The 23288-nt window shown below is 36.8% G+C and overlaps 1 protein-coding gene across 1 annotated transcript; it reads right to left on the bottom strand.

Moving 5' to 3' along the window:
* Positions 1-203: 203 nt before the first annotated feature.
* On the bottom strand, positions 204-19717 carry LOC587978 (nucleolin). The gene is made up of 6 exons (XM_795391.5): positions 19542-19717; positions 10789-10905; positions 4623-4766; positions 3843-3921; positions 2903-3042; positions 204-2520 (listed from the first exon to the last, which is right to left on the bottom strand). Exons 1-6 carry the CDS (start codon positions 19596-19598, stop codon positions 2440-2442), a joined length of 618 nt encoding a protein of 205 aa, XP_800484.1. The 5' UTR covers positions 19599-19717; the 3' UTR covers positions 204-2439.
* Positions 19718-23288: the final 3571 nt, after the last annotated feature.

A 23288-nucleotide genomic window follows, 5' to 3' on the forward strand; every position in this document is an offset into this window, starting at 1 on the left:
TGTGCTTATTAGATCCACTAATTGAATAGTTCAACGTAACACAGTTTGCTTTTGCGAATTTCATAATCATCATCACCATTGCTGTCAGCATTATTACAATCATTATCTTGATTAACATCATCGCCCATTCATCATCAAGTCACATGACCTACATTCAAGTCACAATACGTCCTTTCAATAAAAGAGTCGTACAGTGCGTTACATATGTGCCTAATACCATCAAAATTTTGTTTGCATTTATTTCACTATCACCGTCGCATTTATGAATTCTGTAATCATTGAATTTGCCATTTCTAAAGATTTGCCGTAAACAAACCATGTGACCGAAAAAACAATGACAAATTTGCAAAGGAAAAAAAAAAGCATTTAACAATCCACATCCACATAAGAAACGGTGCAGGACTGACAACTTTTCATCATACAAAGTTTTACAACTGCTAAAGCATTGATAATACTAACTGGAATAAGGATATTTTGCTTTCATTGGAATTCAAGGACACAGTTCACATAAAAATTCACAATAACAGAACATGAAAGTGCAATAAAATGTACAAAAAGATCCATGGAATAAAGAGTGCTGATTTAACGATGCCCTACTCTTTCTTGATCAACTTCTTTATCTTGCTCTACTTTTAAAAACAATATGCCAATATGGCATTCACATACATGCAATTGTTAGTTCTTCACGATATATGATAATAGTTACATGAAAGGCATGGAGCTTTTACAAAATTTATCATACAATTTATCAATAAATTAAGTTAGAATACATAAGATGATTGCCTGGTGGGATATATAAGGGCTAAATGAACAGATAAAATTACAATACGTTTACTCTACTCTCTCTCTCATTCTTGTCAGTCAAATTTTGACTTGTCCTTCTCTTTCTCTCAAATACAATGAATAAAAATAAATTATATTTCATTTTGAAGAAAAACCTTTGGCAAGTAATATATTACATTCATGCATACAATTGTACAGATAAAAGGTTCCTACATACACTCTCTCCAAATGTTTGCACCACAAATTCTTAATACACCTTCAGCATAAGAGCTCAAACTCACATTATGTGTACCGGTAGGTAAAAATTGAGTTTGATAATATTTCATGAAAATCTACAACATTTAAAATTTGCTTACCTACAAAACTGGATAAAAGTAAAAGCAAGGTACACAAAAGTTGACCAAGAACGATCGGGGCATCATTCTTGCTATGCATTGGTTTCTTTTCATAGATTTGCATACTTCCAAATATATGTCAAACCTGTACAAAAATGGTTTCATTTTGGTTTTCAAGGTAGAAGTAAGAATTGTGAGCATGTAACGTGTGAATAAATACTGATATGATAATGAGCACTTCTTATATATGGATCAGTTTGTACATTACGACATTTCCTAAATGAATACTGATAGCGATGGAAAAAGTGAGCACATATCACAAGACAAACTTGGCTTTCAGTATGTACAATAGGATCATTGTAATGTAAATCCATGCTAACAATCATAATCACATGGGCAATGAATTGACAAGTGAAATTTCTTGTTTTTCAACATTTCAGTTGAAAATGCAGCATTGGTTAAATCTGTTTCCTTACAATCGTAAGATTTTTCAGAGAATAAATACAGTGAGATGATGGATAAAAATGAGATGATTTGAAGTTTGATTTTCTATTTGACAATACCCTTCATGTTCTTGCAGTCGACATGGTATACAAACACTGTGCACATACACGTACATGTTATACTTGGGCATGCAATTTTTTCTTTTATTTCTTTTTTTGTACATGGATAGATATTCTGATTCCCAAACACAATGATCGACCAGCGCTCATCTACAAAGCCGAGCTAATTTACAAAGCCTTTGAACAGATAAAAAATACAAAAAGGGAAGGGAAATTCTTAGAAAATCATAACTTGCACTGTGGGACTGCATCTTGCATCTAGCAAGACGATACAAGGTTTGTCCATAACAAAAGAAAACAAATCAAGCATATCTAACTATCACATGTAATTCAAAATATCATGATAAATATAAGTTATCATAGGTGGAGATACCAATTCAATTTAACAATGAATATTATACATGAGGGATTAGGCAAATCAAAGTTTCAGTTGAAAAATACTACCATTAACTAGAAAGCTTGCAAATTCCACTCTAGTGAAAAAATATACAAATTACAAGTAAAAAATTCATCAAACACGTAAAACGAACAATGTCTACAAATACAGTACATCTAAAACATCTGAGTCTTTTTGTTAAATTTGTTAGTGAACCGAAGTCAAGAAACTACACTACGTTTTCTTGTTTCGTTCTTGTAAATTTGTATAGACTGTACAAGTGTGTGTGTGTGACCTCGTAATAGCTTCTTGGCCGGGGAATATACAATGAAGGCCATAGTGTGACTGAGGTACCGATCCATCGTTGGGTAGAGGGCGCTCTTCAAGACGCAGCCTCTGCCTGCGGTGCCTCTTCCTTCGCATCTCCATTCGTCTTCTGCCGTTTCAGGAACTCCTCACCTTCCTGCAAGTTGACAAGTGGAATGCAACAAAATAGACGATTACATTTTAAAAGTGTTTAAGCTTCTTTTTTTTTTTTTTACAGCAACTACAATATTCTCGTCTACATTTTTTTTTTTGGGGGGGGGGGGGACCATCTGCTCCCTTTCTGAGAAGTATGAAGATGAATGCACTTCATACACTAGTTATGGGCTCTTATCTTAACATGGAAGAACACACTCAGCATCACATTAATTAAGTTTGTTACAATAATAGAAAAAATTCTTAATATGAGAGATTCTTATTTGAAAATTCAGTTTCTCAGTCTACAAAACTGGGTCAAACCGTTAAAATCTGCCCCCCCCCCCAGTCCTCCTTGCCTCCAGATTTGTTTTAGTGATGCTTACAGCAAGAGTCTCTGCCATGGTAATTGTTCGTTTGAGATTGGCCTTCTCTTCTTCATCTTCCTCCTCATCACCGTTCTCCTCATCTTCATCACCTTCATCGTCGTCTTCATCATCGTCTTCACCCTCTACAACTTCTGCATCTACAAACAAATATCAAAAATTCAAAGTTTTAATACACATTCCATGATCGATATGATATGATTTGGTTAATAAATAATTACAAATGTGCAAATTTTTTTTTCATTACCGCTATATTTTCTTGGTATATGGGAGACATCAGGATTTCTTTTTTTGAGGGGTGGGTGGAGGAGAGATTTACATCAAATTCGAGGGTGCAATATCAGTTGGAGCCTAGCTTGACGTAAAAATTCAGATTTTATCTGATTTTTATTGCCTATACAACTTTTGATACTACTGTAATGGTTTATGAACACAGGAACCAACAGATAAGTATGGGAAGTAATGATTTGTTCATAAATCTTACACTTCATAATTTTGAGTGTGGGATGGTCTATAATCTGGTGATGATGATAATGAGGTTACTTGAGGTTACAGTGAAACCTGTGTAAAACACAAGAAATACAAGAAAAGTGGTCTCTATAGGCAGGTGTCCTTTGTATACAGGTGGTCACTATAATAGGTTTGACTGTATCTGCAGTGAAACTTGCTCCAGTAACCACCTTCATAAATAGACCAACTGTCTATAAAGACCAATTTAAAAAAAAATTCCCCTGCTCAAGAGTTTCTTATTGAAACCTATACTAAATGAATCTGTTCCTTTCTCAATTATTGATAACAACATATATCCTTGTCTCCCTTGAGTGGGTCTTTATATACTGGTTGCACTGAAAGCCAAGGGAGTTGATTCTTCTATCCTTGTCTCCCTTGAGTGGGTCTTTATATACAGGTTGCACTGAAAGCCAAGGAAGTTGATTCTTACCATCTGCTACTTCCTTGAGGGCTTCTGTTTCTGCTCGTGTTGATCCGATCGGTTCATCTCCCAAAAGCTCCTTACCCTCCTACACACAACCACAATAATTGAACATAAAGCATGAATGGTTGGGATTAACAATCACTTTCTACATTTGATTACATTACCTCTCAGGATTTTGGGGAACTTGAGAATGTAAAGCAATATGCTATCTCAAATATACCTCACATATAGCCCTGAGAGAAGGTGCAGCAAATGAGAGTTTTTGTGAATTATGTCTTGGTCAAATAATCAATTTGCAAATTTGAGATTTACCGGGTATGTGATTAATTTTAGAGATCTTGGCTTTCAAACATTCACAACTTTCCTATCATTTTACATGCAATTTGTTTCAAATTTCTTCAGCCAAACTTTTTGTTAAAGGTGTTGACTTTTGAACAATTCAACTTGCTAAAAGGGTTTGATTGTCCTTTCCTAATCCATTTTGTGCATCAGTGCATGAAACCTTTACTATTCTTCTCACATGCAAGAGGGCTGTTCCTTGCAACATTGTGCAGTATAAAAAAATTTATCCACCTATTTCATCAAAAATGAAAATCTCTTGATACGACTATCAATTATTAACGAATGATTCTTTCTGTTAGTTCTGGTATCACTTATATTTTAAAATGGTCTTAACAAGATATTTGTAAGTTTTTGGAAGAAATAAATGGAAGAAAGGCAGATGTTTTGAGGTTGCCCGAGAATGAAAGATTGAAGCTTTGTAATTGTAGCTCTGGTTTTGCCCACCTTTGCTGTGACTTGCATGGTGTTATCCCTAGGGATGGCTGGGATCTCACTGGCAGCGAGAGCTTCATCAATCTGCTCCTGCTCTCCTCTCGTCCTTGCCGTCTCGTCTGGCTTGCCACTCGATTCTAGGAATGCCTCTCCTTCCTGAATAAAGAAAGGTCATTTGAGAACTTGAAAATGGTGTCTAATTGTAGAAATGATACATGTGTAAGAAATAAATCACAGTGAATATAGTCTCACATACATACACATGTACTGGTATATGCAAGAAATTTTGATGTTTGATCTATTACTTCCAATGAATGTTGGAGTAAATAATTATATCTTTCAGGAATGCCAAATTGAAGCTATAGGTAAGATATTCCTACACTGTAAACTCACCTGTAGAGGTTTGTATAAATCATGCATACGCAGCAGACAATGTAACAAAAAGTTGTTAGCTTTACAATTTTAACAAGGAGTCATTTCGAGATATTGCAAAATCTGAACGGAGTCCTAAATATCTTAATAAAATATATATCAAGATCAGGGCTCTTATTCCTCAAACCTATACTATTAATACTGTACGCCTAGCTTTCTTCAACTAACTACATGTTCAGTATTTAGTTAGTTGACTACTAGCTTAGTAAGGTTTGAAGAATATGGGCCCTGGAGGATAATATTACAGGACAATTTTCCATGTTGAGCCACGGGTGTTAAAAAGAAAAAGCCTTTTTAACTCACTGTAATGCTTGAGATAAATATCTCAGAATTCAACTACATGTGTACTACAATAACTGATGACCCTTGTCATACCAAGCTGAAACTGCCAATATTGACCTGCAAGTTCATGACCTCTAAAGAACTAAGTCAGTTCTTTGACCAGATGACCAGTAATTGAAAGCTACCATGGACCCCTGCAGTCAGTGACTGGTCAGAGAGTGGTCAGAGAGTGGGCATTTCCGAACTCTCAATGACAGTGTGCAAGCCTGCATTCCCTCACCCTACCTACTTTTAGGAATTTCCTTTGTTAGAGTTTAGGGGTGTTAATGCATTTCCGCTTCAAATGATTGAGTTTTTCACTGTTCTCTTGCTGTTATACATGTAACCATGGACTATTCAAGCCCATTCCCTCCATTATAAGATAAGGTCACTCTTTCCATATTATTGAAGATGTTACTTTAAATCAGACCGAGAAGGCCAAACTTTGTTCTTCAATCCTGAAGTACATTAAGGTTTTTTTAAGTTTAATACAATTCACTTTGATTCTGGACCTCTCCTAATCAAATATTAGACAACAGCACATTTTTTAGCATCATTATAAATTAAATTAAAAACAAACTATTTACATTGTACTTGTTAATAGATAGCTTTGATAACAATACATAAGTTGTAAATAACTTCTCTTTTCAAACGAAATATGACATACTGTATATCGGTACAATATAAGTGTATGCCTACCGGTACGTTATGATTCATATACAACACTGTTCAGCTCACTTGTAATCATTACAAATTGAATGCAGATGTAGACCAACATTGTACTTGCACCCATCATACTAATGAGCTTATTGATATGACCAACAGTGGAAATGAGACATTAGGGAATTGCTATGTACATACATTGTACATATTGTGGGCATGTTAAGTACATGTACTGTGATGTACATGGGAAAGATGATGCATTCTCAATTTAGGAAAGACATACAGCATATACTTGTACTTGAATAAGATGACATGGACTAATTAGGATGTACATGTACATTGTACATTGCATGCATCATATGCAATTTAATGTATCAATCAAAAGAGGTGAAACTCTGTGAGAGATAATATAATTCCAGTATCGCTCAGTCATAATTGCTTTATAACATGTACACATTGTACTGTACTCTACCTGTCTAGTCTGGTCAAATATTTATTTTAGTAGTTTCATATGTAGTTTACATACATGTACCTTTATTATTTTTAACATAAATGATATTTAAAGGGCAATCTAACCCCTGTAATAAGTTCATGAAAGAAAAAAGGAAAAAGGAAAGGCGATAAACAGAACAGCAAAATTTTAAATAAATCAGACCCATTTATAAAAAAGTTATGAATGTTTGAAATATGAGATCTTTCTTTATCTATGCAAATCTCTAATTGGCAGTTTGGTCAGTGGATTGTGACATACAGTAGTTGTGGATAACTCTCTCGTTTATCGCGTACAAAAATATCATTAGTTTCTTTTTTCTCGTCGATACATACTCCCTTGTAGTACTACTTAAACAGAATTATGGATATTATAATAATAATAATATTTCCATAGGTCCTGAGTTATACATTTTTGAAGAATTGAAATTTAGTCATTTTGTGCGTTGGAAGTAAGAGCAAAGTTGTCCGCCACTACATCACAGACACATTATTGATTCTAACAATTTGAAAATCCCATACCTAATTATCTAAAGTGTTAACAATTTTTTAAATTTTTAGTCAGATTTCATCCAAACTGTCACCAGTCTACTTTTCTGATGTTTCTGCTTTGCTCTAGTCTGTACAGTACATGTAGTATGATATCAAGGTTTGATTTACCTTTAAAGAAACCTTGTCTATGTCTACACACCAAGTCCAAAGTAATTACCTTTTATAGATGGGGTCAAAGTCAAACAATAATGATATGCTACCTCCAATTGGGATCATTGGGTGCACGTCTACGTCACAAGAATGCAATAAATGCAATAATGTTTAATCATTTGTTATGCCCTTTGCGCTAGCATATATATATATATATATTGGTCCTTCCAACATGCTATTATGATTTCAGTGCAATCTTTGCTTGGTGCAGTATGAGAGTCTGATTTTCTGTAATTCTGTCTAAGATTTTTGATGCACAATGCATTTTTGTAGCATATACAGTAATAATGTCACTTATTGCCATTTCTCTGCCCCCCCCCCCCTTCCTTCTCCTCTTCATGTTTCATACTCTGCATGCTTAATATGTGTCCTAGAAGCACATTGATTAACGAAGGAACCAGAAACTGGAACAAAATGCCCGCCAAAAAATGGTTCACACTTTTGACCCCTATTCAGTGAGTGTCCCGCTGCTGATTTATCAATCCATCTTTGACCTTTTGAATTGGAATCACACACACACACACTGGATGGTCTTTGTTTGAAAACAGAAAGGAGTATGCATCTGTACATGACCTCATTTTACCATGTGGGTTGAGAACTGTAGTCTGCAATTGCAGACCCAAGTGACACTTTTAACCTCAACAAAATTCTCTATTTATGAAAATAAATAAGAAATTAATAGATCTAGCAATTTATAATATTTTTCTTTTGCTTTGCATTTTCACACCTTTTCAAATGCAGTCATATGATGTTGACAATGTTTTTTCAAGAAAGCCCCCCAACAGTTTTAACTATGTCTCTTGAGGGTTAGAAGGCTGGAAAATGAAATCTATTTTTACATTTGTGGTTTGCTAGGGGTCACTGGTTGTAGCATGGACTGAGAAGCAACTGTGTGTGACCTCAGACAAAGCCAAGGTTGGTCTGTGAGGAACAATGTAGAGGGTATCATAAAAATATATAGTCTTTGTTGCAGTAGAGTGCAAAGAGGAAGTATTTACTAAAAACCAAGGACAAAATGTGGAGGATGGGAGAAATATTTCAAAAAACTAAAAATTTCCATATCTATGAGCTTAGTTTGCTGAACATCAGTTGTAGTATTAAATTGATGCACAAGTCTGAGTTTCTTAAATTTCATCATTTTATATTTTGTTCTTTTCCTGTTTTCATTTGAGTTTTCATCTGAGTTTCTTAAATTTCATTTTATATTTTGTTCTTTTCCTGTTTTCATTTTTATCGGGTTACACTGCAACAGAACTTAAAGGTAATACAAAGTTTTGGGAAATTTTGAAAACTGGGTGGATAGTGATTCTTAAAGTTGATACTCTAAGCAAATAAATGTCCCTTAATTTGTTACCTACGGCAAGTATATGTTATTTTAAAGTTTTTCAATTACTTAGTATATCACAAAAAAATTCTGTCTTCTCGAAATCCTCAATTGAAATGTCTAAAATATCCGCCTCTCTTTGCATAGAAAATCAGTCACGACGCTGGTCTACTATTTATGACCTCACGTCCGGGAGAGAGTATATTCACGTACCCGGATGTTCCATAGCAAACATGTGCAGAGTGATACGATTTTCTGCATATTTTTGTTTCAAAGGCTGAAAAGTCTATTAAATCATAATTCTATGTACAATTCTTTACCTTCCCCTAGTACTTCATAGTATTAATATCAATTCCCCTTTTAAAAATTATGACATATACATGCCAACGATGTGCTATTAGTCGATATTTTCACCATGTAATTTTTGTTTTGGTGTTGAAATCGGCCCAGGCACGGAGTGAACAGTAGCTGTCTACCCATGCACAGTTCATTACCATACACTACAGCGATCTCCCGATGGTTTCTTCTTCCTTTTTCCCATGTCTTTCGCCTTCCTTGGCCCTGAACATCCTTCATCTACCAATTCTGACACCGGTAGTCAGGAGCAAGTCTTTGTTAGTTGTTTTTCTTAGCTGGCAACGTCGCTTTCATTCTCTTGCAATTGCCGATAAACATATAACTAGCGCACGTACGTTCCATCACAAGCAAGCAGCGCCTAGAGCAGCGGCTTGGTCTTACCTCCCGATTCTGCTCGCTCCACGAACGTTCATGCAAGAGCCGCATCACTCGCCAAAATATTATAGAGGAAGCGCGCGCTTGCATGATCTCGTTCAATATTTTACAACATAAAATGTTTAACTGGTACTGTATCCTTTTTTGAGGCAGTCACACACATCTATGATAAGTACTATCATAGTTCTAGACCTATTCGTTTTACAAAACTGCTCATGTACATCTGATGACAATATAATGCATCCGCCTATTCATAAGTGCACGATTTAACTTTAATTTCTAAGCAGTAAACTCGTCTTAAATCTCTACCAAATAGGTGAATATGAGGATATAAAAAGAAATCAGCGACTGGAAAATGTTGCTTCGTTATTCTTCATTCAAATGAAAACAGAAAATCCATCAAATATACTCCTTAACAACAACAAATCTAAGCTCTGACAGGATAGCATTTACCACTGCCATTCACTCTCACTGAGCCCATGACTCCCGTTCGTGACGTCACGGATAGAGGCCCGACTCTACGTGCACTTCCGGGTTTCAGACTTAGATATTTTGGTAGAGTTTACTCGAATAAATTCATTATTTTAAACTTGTTTTGTCGAGTGGACACCATTTGGTGTTATTATGGGGGTTAAAAGCTTTCTATTTATGTAATTATCTCAGTATTTGGGATTGTCTTAGAGTATCAACTTTAACAATTTTGATATATTTGGATGCCCCTGTGGATGTATTATAAGCACTAGAAAATTTAGCACCTAAAATGCTTCTGCTTTCGAGCAAAATTGAATATAAAAATTTACCGGTGCTCCCGGTAAATTTTGATAAATTTCAAATAGCGCCTACGGCCGTACAATGGTAACTGCGACCTTGAAAATCTCAGAATATGTAGTTGTGATATATAATTTCCAAACGAGAATAGCTAATCGGTCGATTTTAGTCAAGAAAGATGTTTTTATAGCTTAATTAATATCTTGACCTTGAGAGGGAGCTATACAACATAAAAGTGTATTATTTACAATTTCATAACTTTAGACTCGATTTCAACCGCGTTACCGCGACAATGATCACTAAATATTTTAGGATCGCATATGCTTCCAATATGTTCAATTCAACCAAATTCATGACCCCATACCAAAACTTTGTATTACCTTTAATGTACACTTACCGGTAGGTCTACGAGTCTATATTCTCTATTCTGCATTGTGAATGCATAAAAATGATGAATTTTGAAAGTTACTTTAATGTATAATACCAGACCGTCACACACCAGATTTCTGATATGATAGACTCCAACATGTAGGAAACATGGGAACAGTACCATTTTTTTTTTTTGGGGGGGGGGGGGGGTACAGGGATGCTTTTCAACAAATCTTTGACAACCCTGTTTTATCCTGGATCATCTTTTCCAAACTTCTAGAGTTGTATGTATCGCTTACCACACCCATGCATACTTTTCACTGGTTAGAGTCTTGAGGATAAAAGGAAAAAAATTAGAATACAATTAGGAAGTCATACCTTTAGCGTGGCAGCCATTGTGGTATCTCGTTTGAGATCTGGTTTAGCATCTCCCTCACCATCCACTGCTGGAATAAGATCCTCTGCTCCAGACCTCTTCAAGAATTCAGCTCCCTCCTGAGATAGAGAAAAATAAAAGAAAACATACAAAGTATTAGACCCCATTCGCACTAACTTCCTAGACCACTGGATCGTTCCTGAGGTACGCTTCGTTATGTTCACACTCACAAGCTAGACCGCTCTTGTTGCTATGGTATAGCGGGAAGGAGCCAGACCACTACTGTTGCTGGGGTAGCGAAGGTCAGCAGTCATATGTTTCGCGCAGAATTTAAAACTGAATAGAGTGCCTATCTCCTGCTATATTTTGTTATTTTTTTGTTTTCTTTCTATCATTCCTCCTTATGTTTTATTGTTATTCTTTGTTTCTTCCTCCTATCACCTTCTCTTATGTTATTCGTTGTTTTTACTATTCTATTCTATAATTTTCTCTTCCTATAATCTTTCCTTTAATACGCTGTCCTTTGTTTCTTCCTTCTATCACCTTCTCTTAATATGTTATTCTTTGTTTTTATCATTCTATCACTTTCTCTTTCTGTCTTTCCTTATGTTACATGTACATGTAGACCAGTATTATGTCCACTTTTAATTGACAATAAATCTGCAGAAGTATATGAAGTTTTTTCTTCCTTTTCAATATAAATTGACACATGTACAGAATAACCAAACTAACATGGGAGATATGATCAGTAATCATCTTAGCTACATGTAATGTACATCCACATTTCTGCACTTCTAGAGCAACGAACCTAGTTGCTAATCTCGTAAATGAACATCAACATACATTACCACTGATGAGATTAATAGTGCCTTGAAAAGCCCCTCGATGGGGTTTCATCTCCCTACTCCCCGTGGACGAATAGCTTGTTACATGCATGGTAACCTGCCTGTACAGATGGGTGCATTGTATGCTGATTTATCGGACAGCAACGATGTAGGTTTGACAGAGGAATTGGCAGGGAGGCAGGCATGCATCCATACTGCATGTATGCCTTGAGAGGTTCACAATGAATAAATGATTGCTCAACGCTCCATCCTTGGAACACTACTAAAGTCATTTTCATTTCATGCACATGAACATATTGAAGTACTTCATGCATTGTAAATATACATGTCGACGGTCGGCTGTCCTCAAGAAGGCTATAGCCTGGGAGCTATAGCCTGGGAGCTATGAATTCTCTATGGCAGTAACATCCTTCCAAACAGCTAACGATGTGCATTATTTTAATATGAGCATAAAATGCAGTGTTGCATACATGTATGGAGAATTCAGGATCTTTATTACACTGACTTTGATTCCAAGTCAGGATTCTGAGCAAGAATTAATTTTGTTGATTTATCTGGAACTCTACAAATGATTCCCAGTAAGACAAACAAAACAACCATACATGTACAGGTACATATAGATTTGGGCCACAATATAAAAGCTCAGCTTAGAATATAGCATTAACTTTTCATTCACAATGTACAGTGGCAGTCACCATGGCACTATGCAAGCCTAGAAGGCCGGTTATACATCAAGCAGTAGACAGTCTTTCCTTCTTTTGAAAGAAGTATGGTTCATTTCAAAACGATGTCAGGATGAAGAGAAAATGGAACTATAAGGCTGCGATATAAACCTCAACAAGGGTAAGTAAGTCTTTCATAAACAGAGAAGCTTTTCTAATGGTGATGCACACTGTGCAAAGTTATAATACAAGCATCCGCCATGACAATATATTTTTCGAGAAAATCTTCTCATTTTTTCCTTCTATGTCTCTGAGTCTCTATGAGCATGACATTTTTTATTCTCAAAAGGCAAATTAAACTAAATTACATGCAGAGCATTTGAAATTGACATGTTCATAACTTTATAGGGAGTATGGACTTATGAAAACATACCATACCAGTTTTAAAAATCTTTCTTTTCTATTTCTCGGGTGCCCTTTTTTAGAGTTACCAGTATTGTAAAAGTGAAATTTCCGATAAGCAATGCTAAATTTATTTCAACAGTTACCCTAGCTCTTTTGAGCTTTTTATGAGCTGTTACGCTACATGTATCTGCTTCAACAGCTCCTGTGTATTTTTTAACTGGCAGATTTTCTGCATTTCTCTCTTTCTATTTTCTGTTTACTTCTCTCAAAGTGTTTGGAAAATAGTTCAGTGTTTTAACAAGTAAGGCCAGAAGTATGAAAACAATTTTTAAGCATTTACCAAATATTGTATTAAACTTCTTTCCTGAATTTTTTTTAAATATATATTCCACAAATGTTCAAACTGCAAACTAACCTCTAAAGCTTAGACTTCAAGGATGTAGCAAAAAGAAATGTTGAGCTCATAGTCATACAAAGTGTAATGCATGTGCCATGGAGCGCATCTAAAGATGGAGGATGTGCAGAGATGCAATTGCAAGGTGATATTCAAAACAGAAATCATCAACATTCAACTGACACAAGCTTTCTCCTTGCACACATGCAATATTGATAAGGCATGATGAACCTGGGGAAGAGCGTATAATGTATGATAATGAATGTGGAAGCCGCTCATCTCAAGTAATGCAGATGCACAGGGAGAGATGGCCCAGACATTGAACCCATCACACGCCCTGTTCACATCTAAATCTTCATAGTTCTGTCAAGTCGAGTTACACTGATTCCTGGCTGACTGACATCAAGCATTGTACATCTTACCATCCTTCTTCACGTGCTCATCATGATCTCATTTTAAATCGTGAATAAATTCACAATTTAAATGTGTGTGTTTGACTGTTTGTTCATGATTTTATCACTAACTACAGTAGTTACTAGTAACTTGTCAAAGATAGTCAAATATTATTTCTGTTACATTTCCTGACACACTGTTAAATTACTTGCATAAGTCAATATCTCTTTATCATACAGTAATTTAGGACAACCTACACAAGGTAGTGAGCTAGCTAGGCCCCAGATGTGCCAGCTTTGACCATTTCAGGGCTAGGGGAGTTTGTAAATACATGTAAACAAGACTATTAGCAACAGGACAATCCGGGATCCTGTTTTGATAAGTGAAAACATTTCAGTACAGCTCCGACTTCCAAGATGGGTCTGAATAGGTACTGGTATAACATTATTCCGTATTGATGTGCCTGAATACTAAAAATAGTTTCCTGTTACAAAATTATGACCCCTCAAGATAGTATTCACAGCACACCAATATCTTGTCATCACCCCTATTCTCTAGCAATTTTGCAGGTACTGTATCAGGAAGTTATACTTAAATGTCTGTGATCCCCACAGCTACGGGTGATACATTTATTGTGATGAGCTAATGCTGCAGGATTTAACATTCAGGCTAGGATTGGCCAGCATGTTGGCATGTAACGATAAATCACACTTTGAAAGGGATATAAAATATGTATGAGAGCAAAGTCTGGAGCGTGTAGTGCCCATAAAGCTGTGTGTTGACAAAAGCGACATTCAAGCCAATATTGTGTACACGTGTACAGGTAGTAGAAGAAACAAATGCATCATAAAGACAAGTATTTAAAATGAATACCACATTTCAGTGGCCCGGCTAAAATCTATGTTAAAGAGTACATTGTACACATCACAACTGAGTGTATACATGTACCTTTATATTGTCTTTAGGAGGATATCAAGTACATACATGTACATGTACTACAAACAAGCTTTCTTTGTTCCATAATAGATTTCTTCTTCTAACTAATGATGTGCATCTCTTCACAAATAAGTAAGTTCGTGTGTATCATCGCCTTGATTGAGGATGCTTGGATGGACTCATTCGCATCTTTAGTATTTACATCAATGTTGATGGATACTGTGTTAGATTTCATGTATTTATCTACGGGTGCACAAAGGAGGCTTTTATTTGACATTCTTACGGAAAAAGAAAGTGTCCAAAGCTTGAAAAAACGAATTGGAAGTTTCAAGCAATGTCACATTGCCCCATCAGTGTTTGAAGTTAGAACAGGGTTCAACACTAACAGACATGATGCACAATTGCACATGGGTGGCCCAAATTCAAGTTTGGAGTCTGGACCGTTTAAATTTCAAATTATATGCATAGCTGTAGATGCTCAAAGCCAAAAATAGAAGAGAAAAGTTAGGGTGGACTGTGGAGTTCTGTTTTTTTAACCCAGTGTACTGTATACACTATTAAGATTTTAACAACTTTCCTATTTTTTAAATATTTTTTTAAAACATTAAATTTAAGTGTATTACCTTACTGTCATTTGGACCAGTTCTAGGACACTTACCCCCTGGACAATCACCCCCCTGCCAATTACCTGCGGGACAACTACCCCCCCCCCCCCTCCCTGGAAAATAAACCCACAAGGACAATTACCCTTCCAGAAATGACCCCCCCCCCCCCCCCCCCGATAATTACCCCCTTGTTGTTATTAAAACAAACTTAATCAGGGTGGGCTTTCCCTTTAATGAACAGGGAGGTAATTTTCTGGGAAGTGATTTTCCGGGGGGGGGGGGGGGGGGGGGGGTGGTTGTCCAGGGGTAATTGTTCTGATACGATTTGGACCATCAAAATTCTTAGTCTTTGGTCAAGGCAGAACATGTTTACACTTTACATTAATTACAGTCTATATTTTGTAGACTAGCTAGCTAGGTAGAACTACCAGACAGAGGATGAGGAAAACAGCTGTGTATTTCAGATATCGTTGTCAACATTGATATTGTATTTGTAATCATATACACTTCCAGTGACATCTTCACAAGCTCTTGGTCGTTGACACTTAATGAAACCATGAACTTACACAAAGGATGGAAGTTGGACCCCTACTCAATTAATGGTTAAGAAAGGTCTGGAAGGAGACTGACCTCTCCAGCTTCCAGGAAGCTCGGTCCATGCCTGCTAGATATGGATTCCCATTAGATGCTGCTTGCTTTCTTGGGCAAGACCCTTTTCAATAATTCAGTCTGTGCACATTTCAAACAGGACACTTACTGTACATCCTTATATGGCACTGGCAACTAGGGATACAAACTGTGCCGTAATGAAAGATCAAAGGGGACTGAAAAAGGCCTAGAAAAATTGACATTTTGAACATGAACTCTTGTTACTTGGAAAGGCACATTGTAACAGTCATTCAATCAATTTGGGTAATTAGTTATTCCTTGAGCGGGCCTACACTGCATTTAATACGCTTCCTGATCTATTTGGACCCCTCCTGATACATCGGTACAGTGCTGCATTCCATCAAATAATTTCATTTCCACAATTACTGTTTGTAGCAGTGGGCTACACCCTACTACCCCTCTGAAAAAAGGATGGGTCAAGTACTCAAGTGTATAAGAAAATCCAAACAAATCTGTGACTTTACTCTCAATGTCATACATGTAGTGATTGTAGTTCTTTGCAGGTTGGATGACTAGATCATATACACACTTGTTCCACCTGTAGATTGGGTTTGTATCCCATCCAATGTCATGACTCTTGATTCGATAGGACAGGAGACAATCCATGTAAATTAACAAGAGGGAGCTCATGGCAAGTTGGGGAGCTTAGGGGCTCTTTGTGTGACTAAAGTGCAAATGGAACAGGAAGTTTTCAATTCTTTTATGACTAACTGAGGACACAATCAGACACCAACAATACCAGTGAGTATTTCTCCAAACAACCAAAAGTTTAGAACCTTTTTGAAACTCAAATTAATCTGTGCAATTATTGCAACACTACCAATCTACTGTGATCTACAACATAACAGTGACACTCATAAAGATGTTAATCAGCTGTGCTAAAAAGTCATCAAATGAGGAATATCAAACTAATTCATAAGACACTTTAACTTATTAATGTGAAAGTATTTATGTTACTTTCACTTTTGTCACCTGCTAAATGTAAAACTGAAACAAGTTGCATGGATAATTTCTGTGATAATAGCCTCCATTATAGCCTACTGTACCTCACTAGTACCGCCTACACTATTAATATCCATTTTCATCATCAACTTCCCTCACAGTTCCAAGTGATATTACCCTAAAGAAGGCATTTTCCAGTATGATATGAAAATACATGGATCATTTAAATTGCAAGGAATCCAACATTAGCAAAGTACCAATGACAAACCTGTATGAACTCATTACACAAGAATACCATCAGTTGTTTTTCCTGTTTAGCCTGAAAAGTAACCTAGACATAGTGGATCCCCATATTTTCTGTACAATCAAAAACATGAAAAGGTCTGAAGCAGAAAGGTGACAGGGCCTGAAATCAGGCAAACGCCAATGAAATAGGATTGTAATTTGCATGTTGATATTTCTACGATTATTTGTTCATCAGTTAATCTGCAAAAGTTTTTGTTTGTATGTACTTCATTGTGAATACTCCCAGTCAAAATGTAAATGAATCAGCTTATCTATATACACTAGGATTATTTTTCTTATGTCTTCCCTGAAAAGAAGTATGTGGTCAATCTAAAAACGCTTCCTTCATACATGATACTAAAAGGGGAAGCCTTTAAAAATAGTACATGTAATCACACACCAGTTTCCTTGATATTAAAATATACTGTGTATGTGAGACCACTATTTCCCATTTCCCAATGAAGCAAATGAAAATGAAAACAAATTCCTTCTACATTCCTGAAGTATCAATGCCGTTTTCATGCTCCATGAACTACTTGATAAAAAGAAAGATCGCATGGCCTGTAGTGTACGTGTACATGCTCATTTCCTCAAACTACCAAGTGCAGGCAAGCGAATGAACCATGGACTTTGACTACTCGATAAAGTCGATACCCATCTATTAAAATGGCAAACAGTGTTTGGCGGGAAATGGAATGATCATATCAAATAGCAAAGAGAATGCAGTGTTTAAAACACTAATATCGTTGTCACATGGAAAAGCGTAGTAGGCTTATCTTCCTGTTCAAGTGTTGATAACTTATTGATGGATAGATTCCAAATCTTGTCTGTAAAGTGATTACATTTTAGGTGGACATATTAAATCAAAATCTTAACTTGCATGTCGTGGACAGTAATGTGACTTTATTTCAGCTTGCCATTGTACATAAAGAGTCGGTAGGACACTCGGAATGTCCACATACACAATACGGTATACCATTTACAGACAGATTGATGTACATCTGTAAAAACCCAATTAAACACACACACACACACACACACACAGTGAAGTCTTGGTTGAACAATGGAACTAGGCCTAGGTCTATTTTGGACCTAGATCTATATTACATCCCTGAAATTTAGATATTTCTTAGTCTTCTTTTTAGTCCAACAATACTAGACCCTAGACTTTCAGTCAAAGATCAAGTTAGAGACTAAAAAAGTGAAAGGGTACGTTGTTGTTAATAATAATATTTTTGTTAGATTATAACTTGTTTACGTTAGATATAGACTAGATCTAACTTAGACTCAAGAATAGATGTAGAGTCTAGATCTAGTAGTCTACTCTAGATCTATTCTATTTCTACTAGGGCCTACTAGTTCTAGGGCCAACACTCTAGTCTAACTTTCTAACTTAGTCTAAGTAGACTACTTCTACACTACTACAGACCTAGAGTCTAGATCTAGACTTACAGCCTTTTCACGCACAGCTAAAATTCATCGTATCTAGAGATGATTAGAATCACTCAACAGTTTTAAACATGTTTATAGACAAAATTTCCCCGTGTGAACATTGTTTATACGATGTTGGGATAGATACGAAGTCGCGATTCATACGCCCCTAAATGCAGGCTGCAGATACGAAGTTCGTATCTAGAGTAGAGAGCTTGACATTTTGTGTGTGAAAGGAAATTCGTGTTTAAACGTGTTTAAACTGGATGGAGCGCGAGCGTGCGCTTTGATTGATGTCACATGACCTTCAATGCGCAATGGCACTACTGTGCATTTTACGAGCAGTAGTTAATCACGAAACTATGAACGATCGCAACGAAATTTCTGTGTGTGAAAGGCTCATGATTAGTTTAAACACGTTTCAAACACGTTTAAAATCATGTTTATAGAATTTTAGCTGTAGGCCTAGACTATGTGAAAAGGCTGCTAGTCTACATTTACTACAACATAGATCTAGATCTAGTCTAGACCCCCTACTACATCTCATGATCTACAATAAATTGACCTGAAACTTAATGTTAGTCTCTAAATAACTTCATATCACTTGATTGTCACTCTAGAAATCTAGACTTTCTAGATCTAGTCTAAAGTGTAGATCTAGAAATTATTTAAATATCACTTTAGAGGTCTAGATCTAGAAATCTATAGGCCTATCATTATCAGTTGACAACTTAGACTAGACAGCTAGATCTAGACCCTAGACTAGATTAAGTTAGAAGTTAACTTAGCATGCTTAGGTCTAAAGTTAGAGTCTAGAATCTAGATTAGTTTGATCAAGAAATGTAGCCTAGATCTAGATCTAGGGTCTAGGCCTAGTCTAGATCTAGAAAGTAGAATCTACAATTACAAAGCTATTTTACTGATATTATTACATCTAGAATGTACTGCAAACAAAGGCCACAAGTTCCCTCTACTTTTTCTTTCAAACAAAGCCCTGTTTTTTCTGTTGCCCTACAATTACAAACCAAGGCCGCTTCACTGTATTGGTAAGGAGCAAAGGCACATCGGCGAAGACTTACACACGTGTGTGTACTAGCTCGCGACAGTGGCAATGCAAAACAACATTGAACATGTCGATTTTTTTAAATCTCAACACAAAAAGGAGATAAAATGCATCCAAATTCTTACCTTTGCTGTGACTTGCATAGTTCCATCGCGCTTAAGTTCTGGTGGATTGACTTCCATATTTTGTGATGTGCGATAAGTAAGACAAGAGAAAATTAAAGAGTAAAAAGTCAAGAACAGGCAATCTTTATATTTCCAGAGATGCACAGCAGTCACACACAAAGGATTGTCAATGAGAATGAATGAACACACAGTTTCCTCCTAGATCCTCGCCAGGACAGGATAGTCAATAGTAGGATTCGGTACTCAGGTGTCCTCAGGCCTAGCTCCTCAGTTCTTCTTATGTCCTTTTCGGGGGTCTCCTTTTTCGGGGGTCTCCTCTTTCTACACCTTTTCTTCTTCACCATCTCCTTCTTCTTCTCCATATACTTCTTCTTCTCCATCTCCTACTTATTCTTGTTCTCCTTCTTCCCTTCCTCCTTCTTTTATTTTTTTTTATTTTTATGTTGTTGGTTCTTCACATGCAGGCTTCTCCCCTCCGGTTCTTCTTCATTATCTCTCTCTTCCTCTCTCGACCATTCCGCCGGAGCCCCGCCCCCCCCCTACTCAGTGTTATTTAGGGTACTCAGCTTGTTCCCTCTTTTTGAAAGCACCCCCTATCTGAGGACTGCCAACATTTCCGAACCCCCCTTTCGCGGGCTTTTCCTGCCTTGGAAACCCCGCTAAATCATGAAAAATGCTGAATGTAGTATGTACCCCCCTTAATTCGGAATAATTTCTCAGGAGTCCAAAGAGATGAGAGAAAAAAAGAAAAAACACCCCCTTTTTAAAGAAATCTCTGGGGTGAAAAGTTAATACACCCCTTTTTTTTTTTTTACAATTCTCGGGCCGGACTTTGTCGCACGAAAAGTACCCCTTTACCGGACATTTTGGTAACACGCATGGGGTCCGTCCGTTCTCGGAGTGGGGGGGGGGGGGGGGGGGGCGGAGCCTCATAGTCTGATGCTGATTCTCCTCTTTAATTCTTCTTCTCCCCCTTTTCGGTTAATTTTTTTCATCCTTTTCGTCAGTGTCACTCTCCCTTTTCTAGCTTTGGGTTCTTCTCTTCTTCTTCTTCTTCTTCTTCTTCTTCTTTTTCTTCTTCTTCTTCTTCTTCTTCTTCTTCTTCTTCTTCTTCTTCTTCTTCTTCTTCTTCTTCTTCTTCTTCTTCTTCTTCTTCTTCTTCTTCTTCGCTTTCTCGAAACATGCCCCGCAAGCTCAAGCTTGGTCACTTTTCAAGGAAGAACTTTGAGAAATCTAAAACTGAAGACAAAAATCAGAGCAGCAGACTGCCTATATAGTTTGAACAAAATTGAACAAACACAAATATTTGAAATTTCTAGTGGGCTTAGTGGCACACTTTAGACTACACGACTCGGTAATGTCACAAACCTTCTCATTTCAACACAAACAGTGAATATCAGATAAAAAAAATGTCATTTTCCCCAGAAAAGTGACTCATTCTTGAGGAACTTTCCCGCTTTCCGAGGGCCTATAGCAATTTGCTATCCAAGTATCCATGAAATATCCAGGGAGTATAGGAAAAAACACAGACTATGAATGATGTTGTGTATAATATATACGCAGTGGTGTATAATGAGCAAAAACTTTCGGGGGGCAGAACAAAATCCGCATCACCACCAAGTAGCATAATGCAGGGGCGGTGAGCCTTCTTCCAGAGTAGGGGGGGGGGGGGGCACCAACAAAAAGGGGCCATTTCTGGGGAAAGGGGGCACCTACAAAGGAAAAATTTATTTTTAAAAAGACATTGGTATATAGGCCTACCCCTATACAGCGTCATGATTGTGATTACTCTATAGAGCTGACATCAATATTCTTTCTTTACGTGGTACAAGAAGCAACATACTTCGCAGTTGGTTGTGATGGCCTGAATATTAATTTTCGAGCGAGCAAAAATATTAAGATATGTGAGGTCCAAGTTTTAAAAATCACATCTTATACATAAGACAAAAAAACAAACCCTGATGAAGAAAGACTGAAAAGTTCTTTTATGAGTAAGACAAGAACATCAGTCTACAAAATATGTGAGCTAGCTCTAAAGGGGAAATTAAAGAAAAGAGGGCTCTAAGTCGTTTGAATTAGAGGTGCATGTTATGGAGAAAGCAAAAGTAGGTACTTATCAAAAGGGAAAAGGACAGTTATTAGAAAAGAAAAGGTGCTCGTGTCCGAGTAAAAAGGGCAATTATCAGAGGTGAAAATGGCACTTCTTGCACCTGTGAAGAGGGAGACTCAACAGAAATGAAAAGAGGGACGTGTGAGAATCGAAATGGGGATTCTGTTGATGGAAAAGGGCACCTTTCAGACTTTAATAGGGGCATTTATCAGATGTTGAAAGAGGCATTTTTTAAAAGGGGGTAGTACTCATATAAATAAGGAAAAGGGGCACTTATCCGTTGAATGAAATATGGTACTTAGAGAAGTATGGTACTTAAAGGGGGAACAGATAGTTGTTAGAAAAGAAAAAGGGCAATTTTCCTATGTAAAAAGGGGCAGTTTGGGGGAACCAGAAAAAATGGGGGGCTTGGGGGCAGCCCCCTCCCAATAAAATTCATTTTATTTCTAATTCGATACCAGAGATTTACAAATGTCGCTGAAATTACATGATTTTCAAGGGTTTAATTTTTCTGCCCTCCCAAAAGTTTTTGCTCATTACGCCACTAAGTCTGTAGTAACAGGTTATTATTATAGATCACTTTGTAGCTAGTGCTCCATAGTGAAGAGGTGCGACGTTGGTCAGTCAAGACAGCGACAGATCAACCTTTGCCGCTACATCATTGCTTGTATTTGTGACATTTGTATGAATTGTCAACCATAACATGTCCCCTTTGCTTCTATAAATTCTCATTTATTTAGATTTCTTTATAATTTATCACCGTTAAAGAAACCTAAACCATCGTAAAATATAAACGAAGCCGAGGCACAATATTTCTATGACGTCATTGAAAACCCAACACTCCAATCCTCTTTCAATGTACAATTTATTATGACAGACGTGTGCTAACCCGTACTCGCGGTTCAGCTGTATGTAAATATATGCAGCTGACGCAAAGCAAACTCGCGTCATGATTGGCTCATTATCCCTCGATTCACACTGACGATTGGCCCATTGAGGATATGAATATGGATTTATGTAGAATTACAAAAAAGGCGGGCGCGTGGGTTTTCGGAGACTGACAATAAATTTTGCTAGTAGTGACTTGCTCCTGCTAATAATGTGCGATGATATCATTATCCGTTGCCATTGGACACCGATTCGATATGTTATCAAATTTGTTACGACTTGTTGAAGAGTTCAGAGTGGTGAAAAAGAGTGTAAGTAAAGAGAACCCGGCAGAATGTTCTCTAATTTCCCTTGGAAATGCTTGTAAGAAATGAGCGAACTACAAAAGATCTCACGTCTTCGTTGGAGAACAAAGAAAAACCTTTTTTTTATCATCATGACTGACCAGTATAAAGGTCATGTCATGGTCAATGGGAATGGGAAGGGGGGGGGGGGTGTATCAAACTTTGCAAAACATGACTTTGTGAGAAATGTTACCCCCCCCCCTCCTTTCTCTCTCTCTCTCTCTCTCTCTCTCTCTCTCTTGGAGTGGACGTAAGCAACTGTAGCTGTTTAGCAAATTGTATTAATTTTTTATAGGTGCACACTGATTTATTTAGAAAATTCATTCACTGTGTGATATGTCTACGATTTGCTGGATAATTTTATTGTAGTTTATTTATGTTTTTACGCAATGTACAAAATTCTGC

The sequence above is a fragment of the Strongylocentrotus purpuratus genome, unplaced genomic scaffold (assembly GCF_000002235.5).
Source record: "Strongylocentrotus purpuratus isolate Spur 01 unplaced genomic scaffold, Spur_5.0 spur5_scaffold_16, whole genome shotgun sequence".
NCBI classification, from domain to species: Eukaryota; Metazoa; Echinodermata; class Echinoidea; order Camarodonta; family Strongylocentrotidae; genus Strongylocentrotus; species Strongylocentrotus purpuratus.

Coding starts and splice junctions, on each gene's coding strand:
- LOC587978 (XM_795391.5), bottom strand. CDS start 19,598: ATGGAAGTCAATCCACCAGAACTTAAGCGCGATGGAACTATGCAAGTC. Junction 3,043..3,842: donor CCTCAAGGAAGTAGCAGATG/GTAAGAATCAAC, acceptor ATTTGTTTGTAG/ATGCAGAAGTTGTAGAGGGT. Junction 2,521..2,902: donor CCATGGCAGAGACTCTTGCT/GTAAGCATCACT, acceptor GTCAACTTGCAG/GAAGGTGAGGAGTTCCTGAA.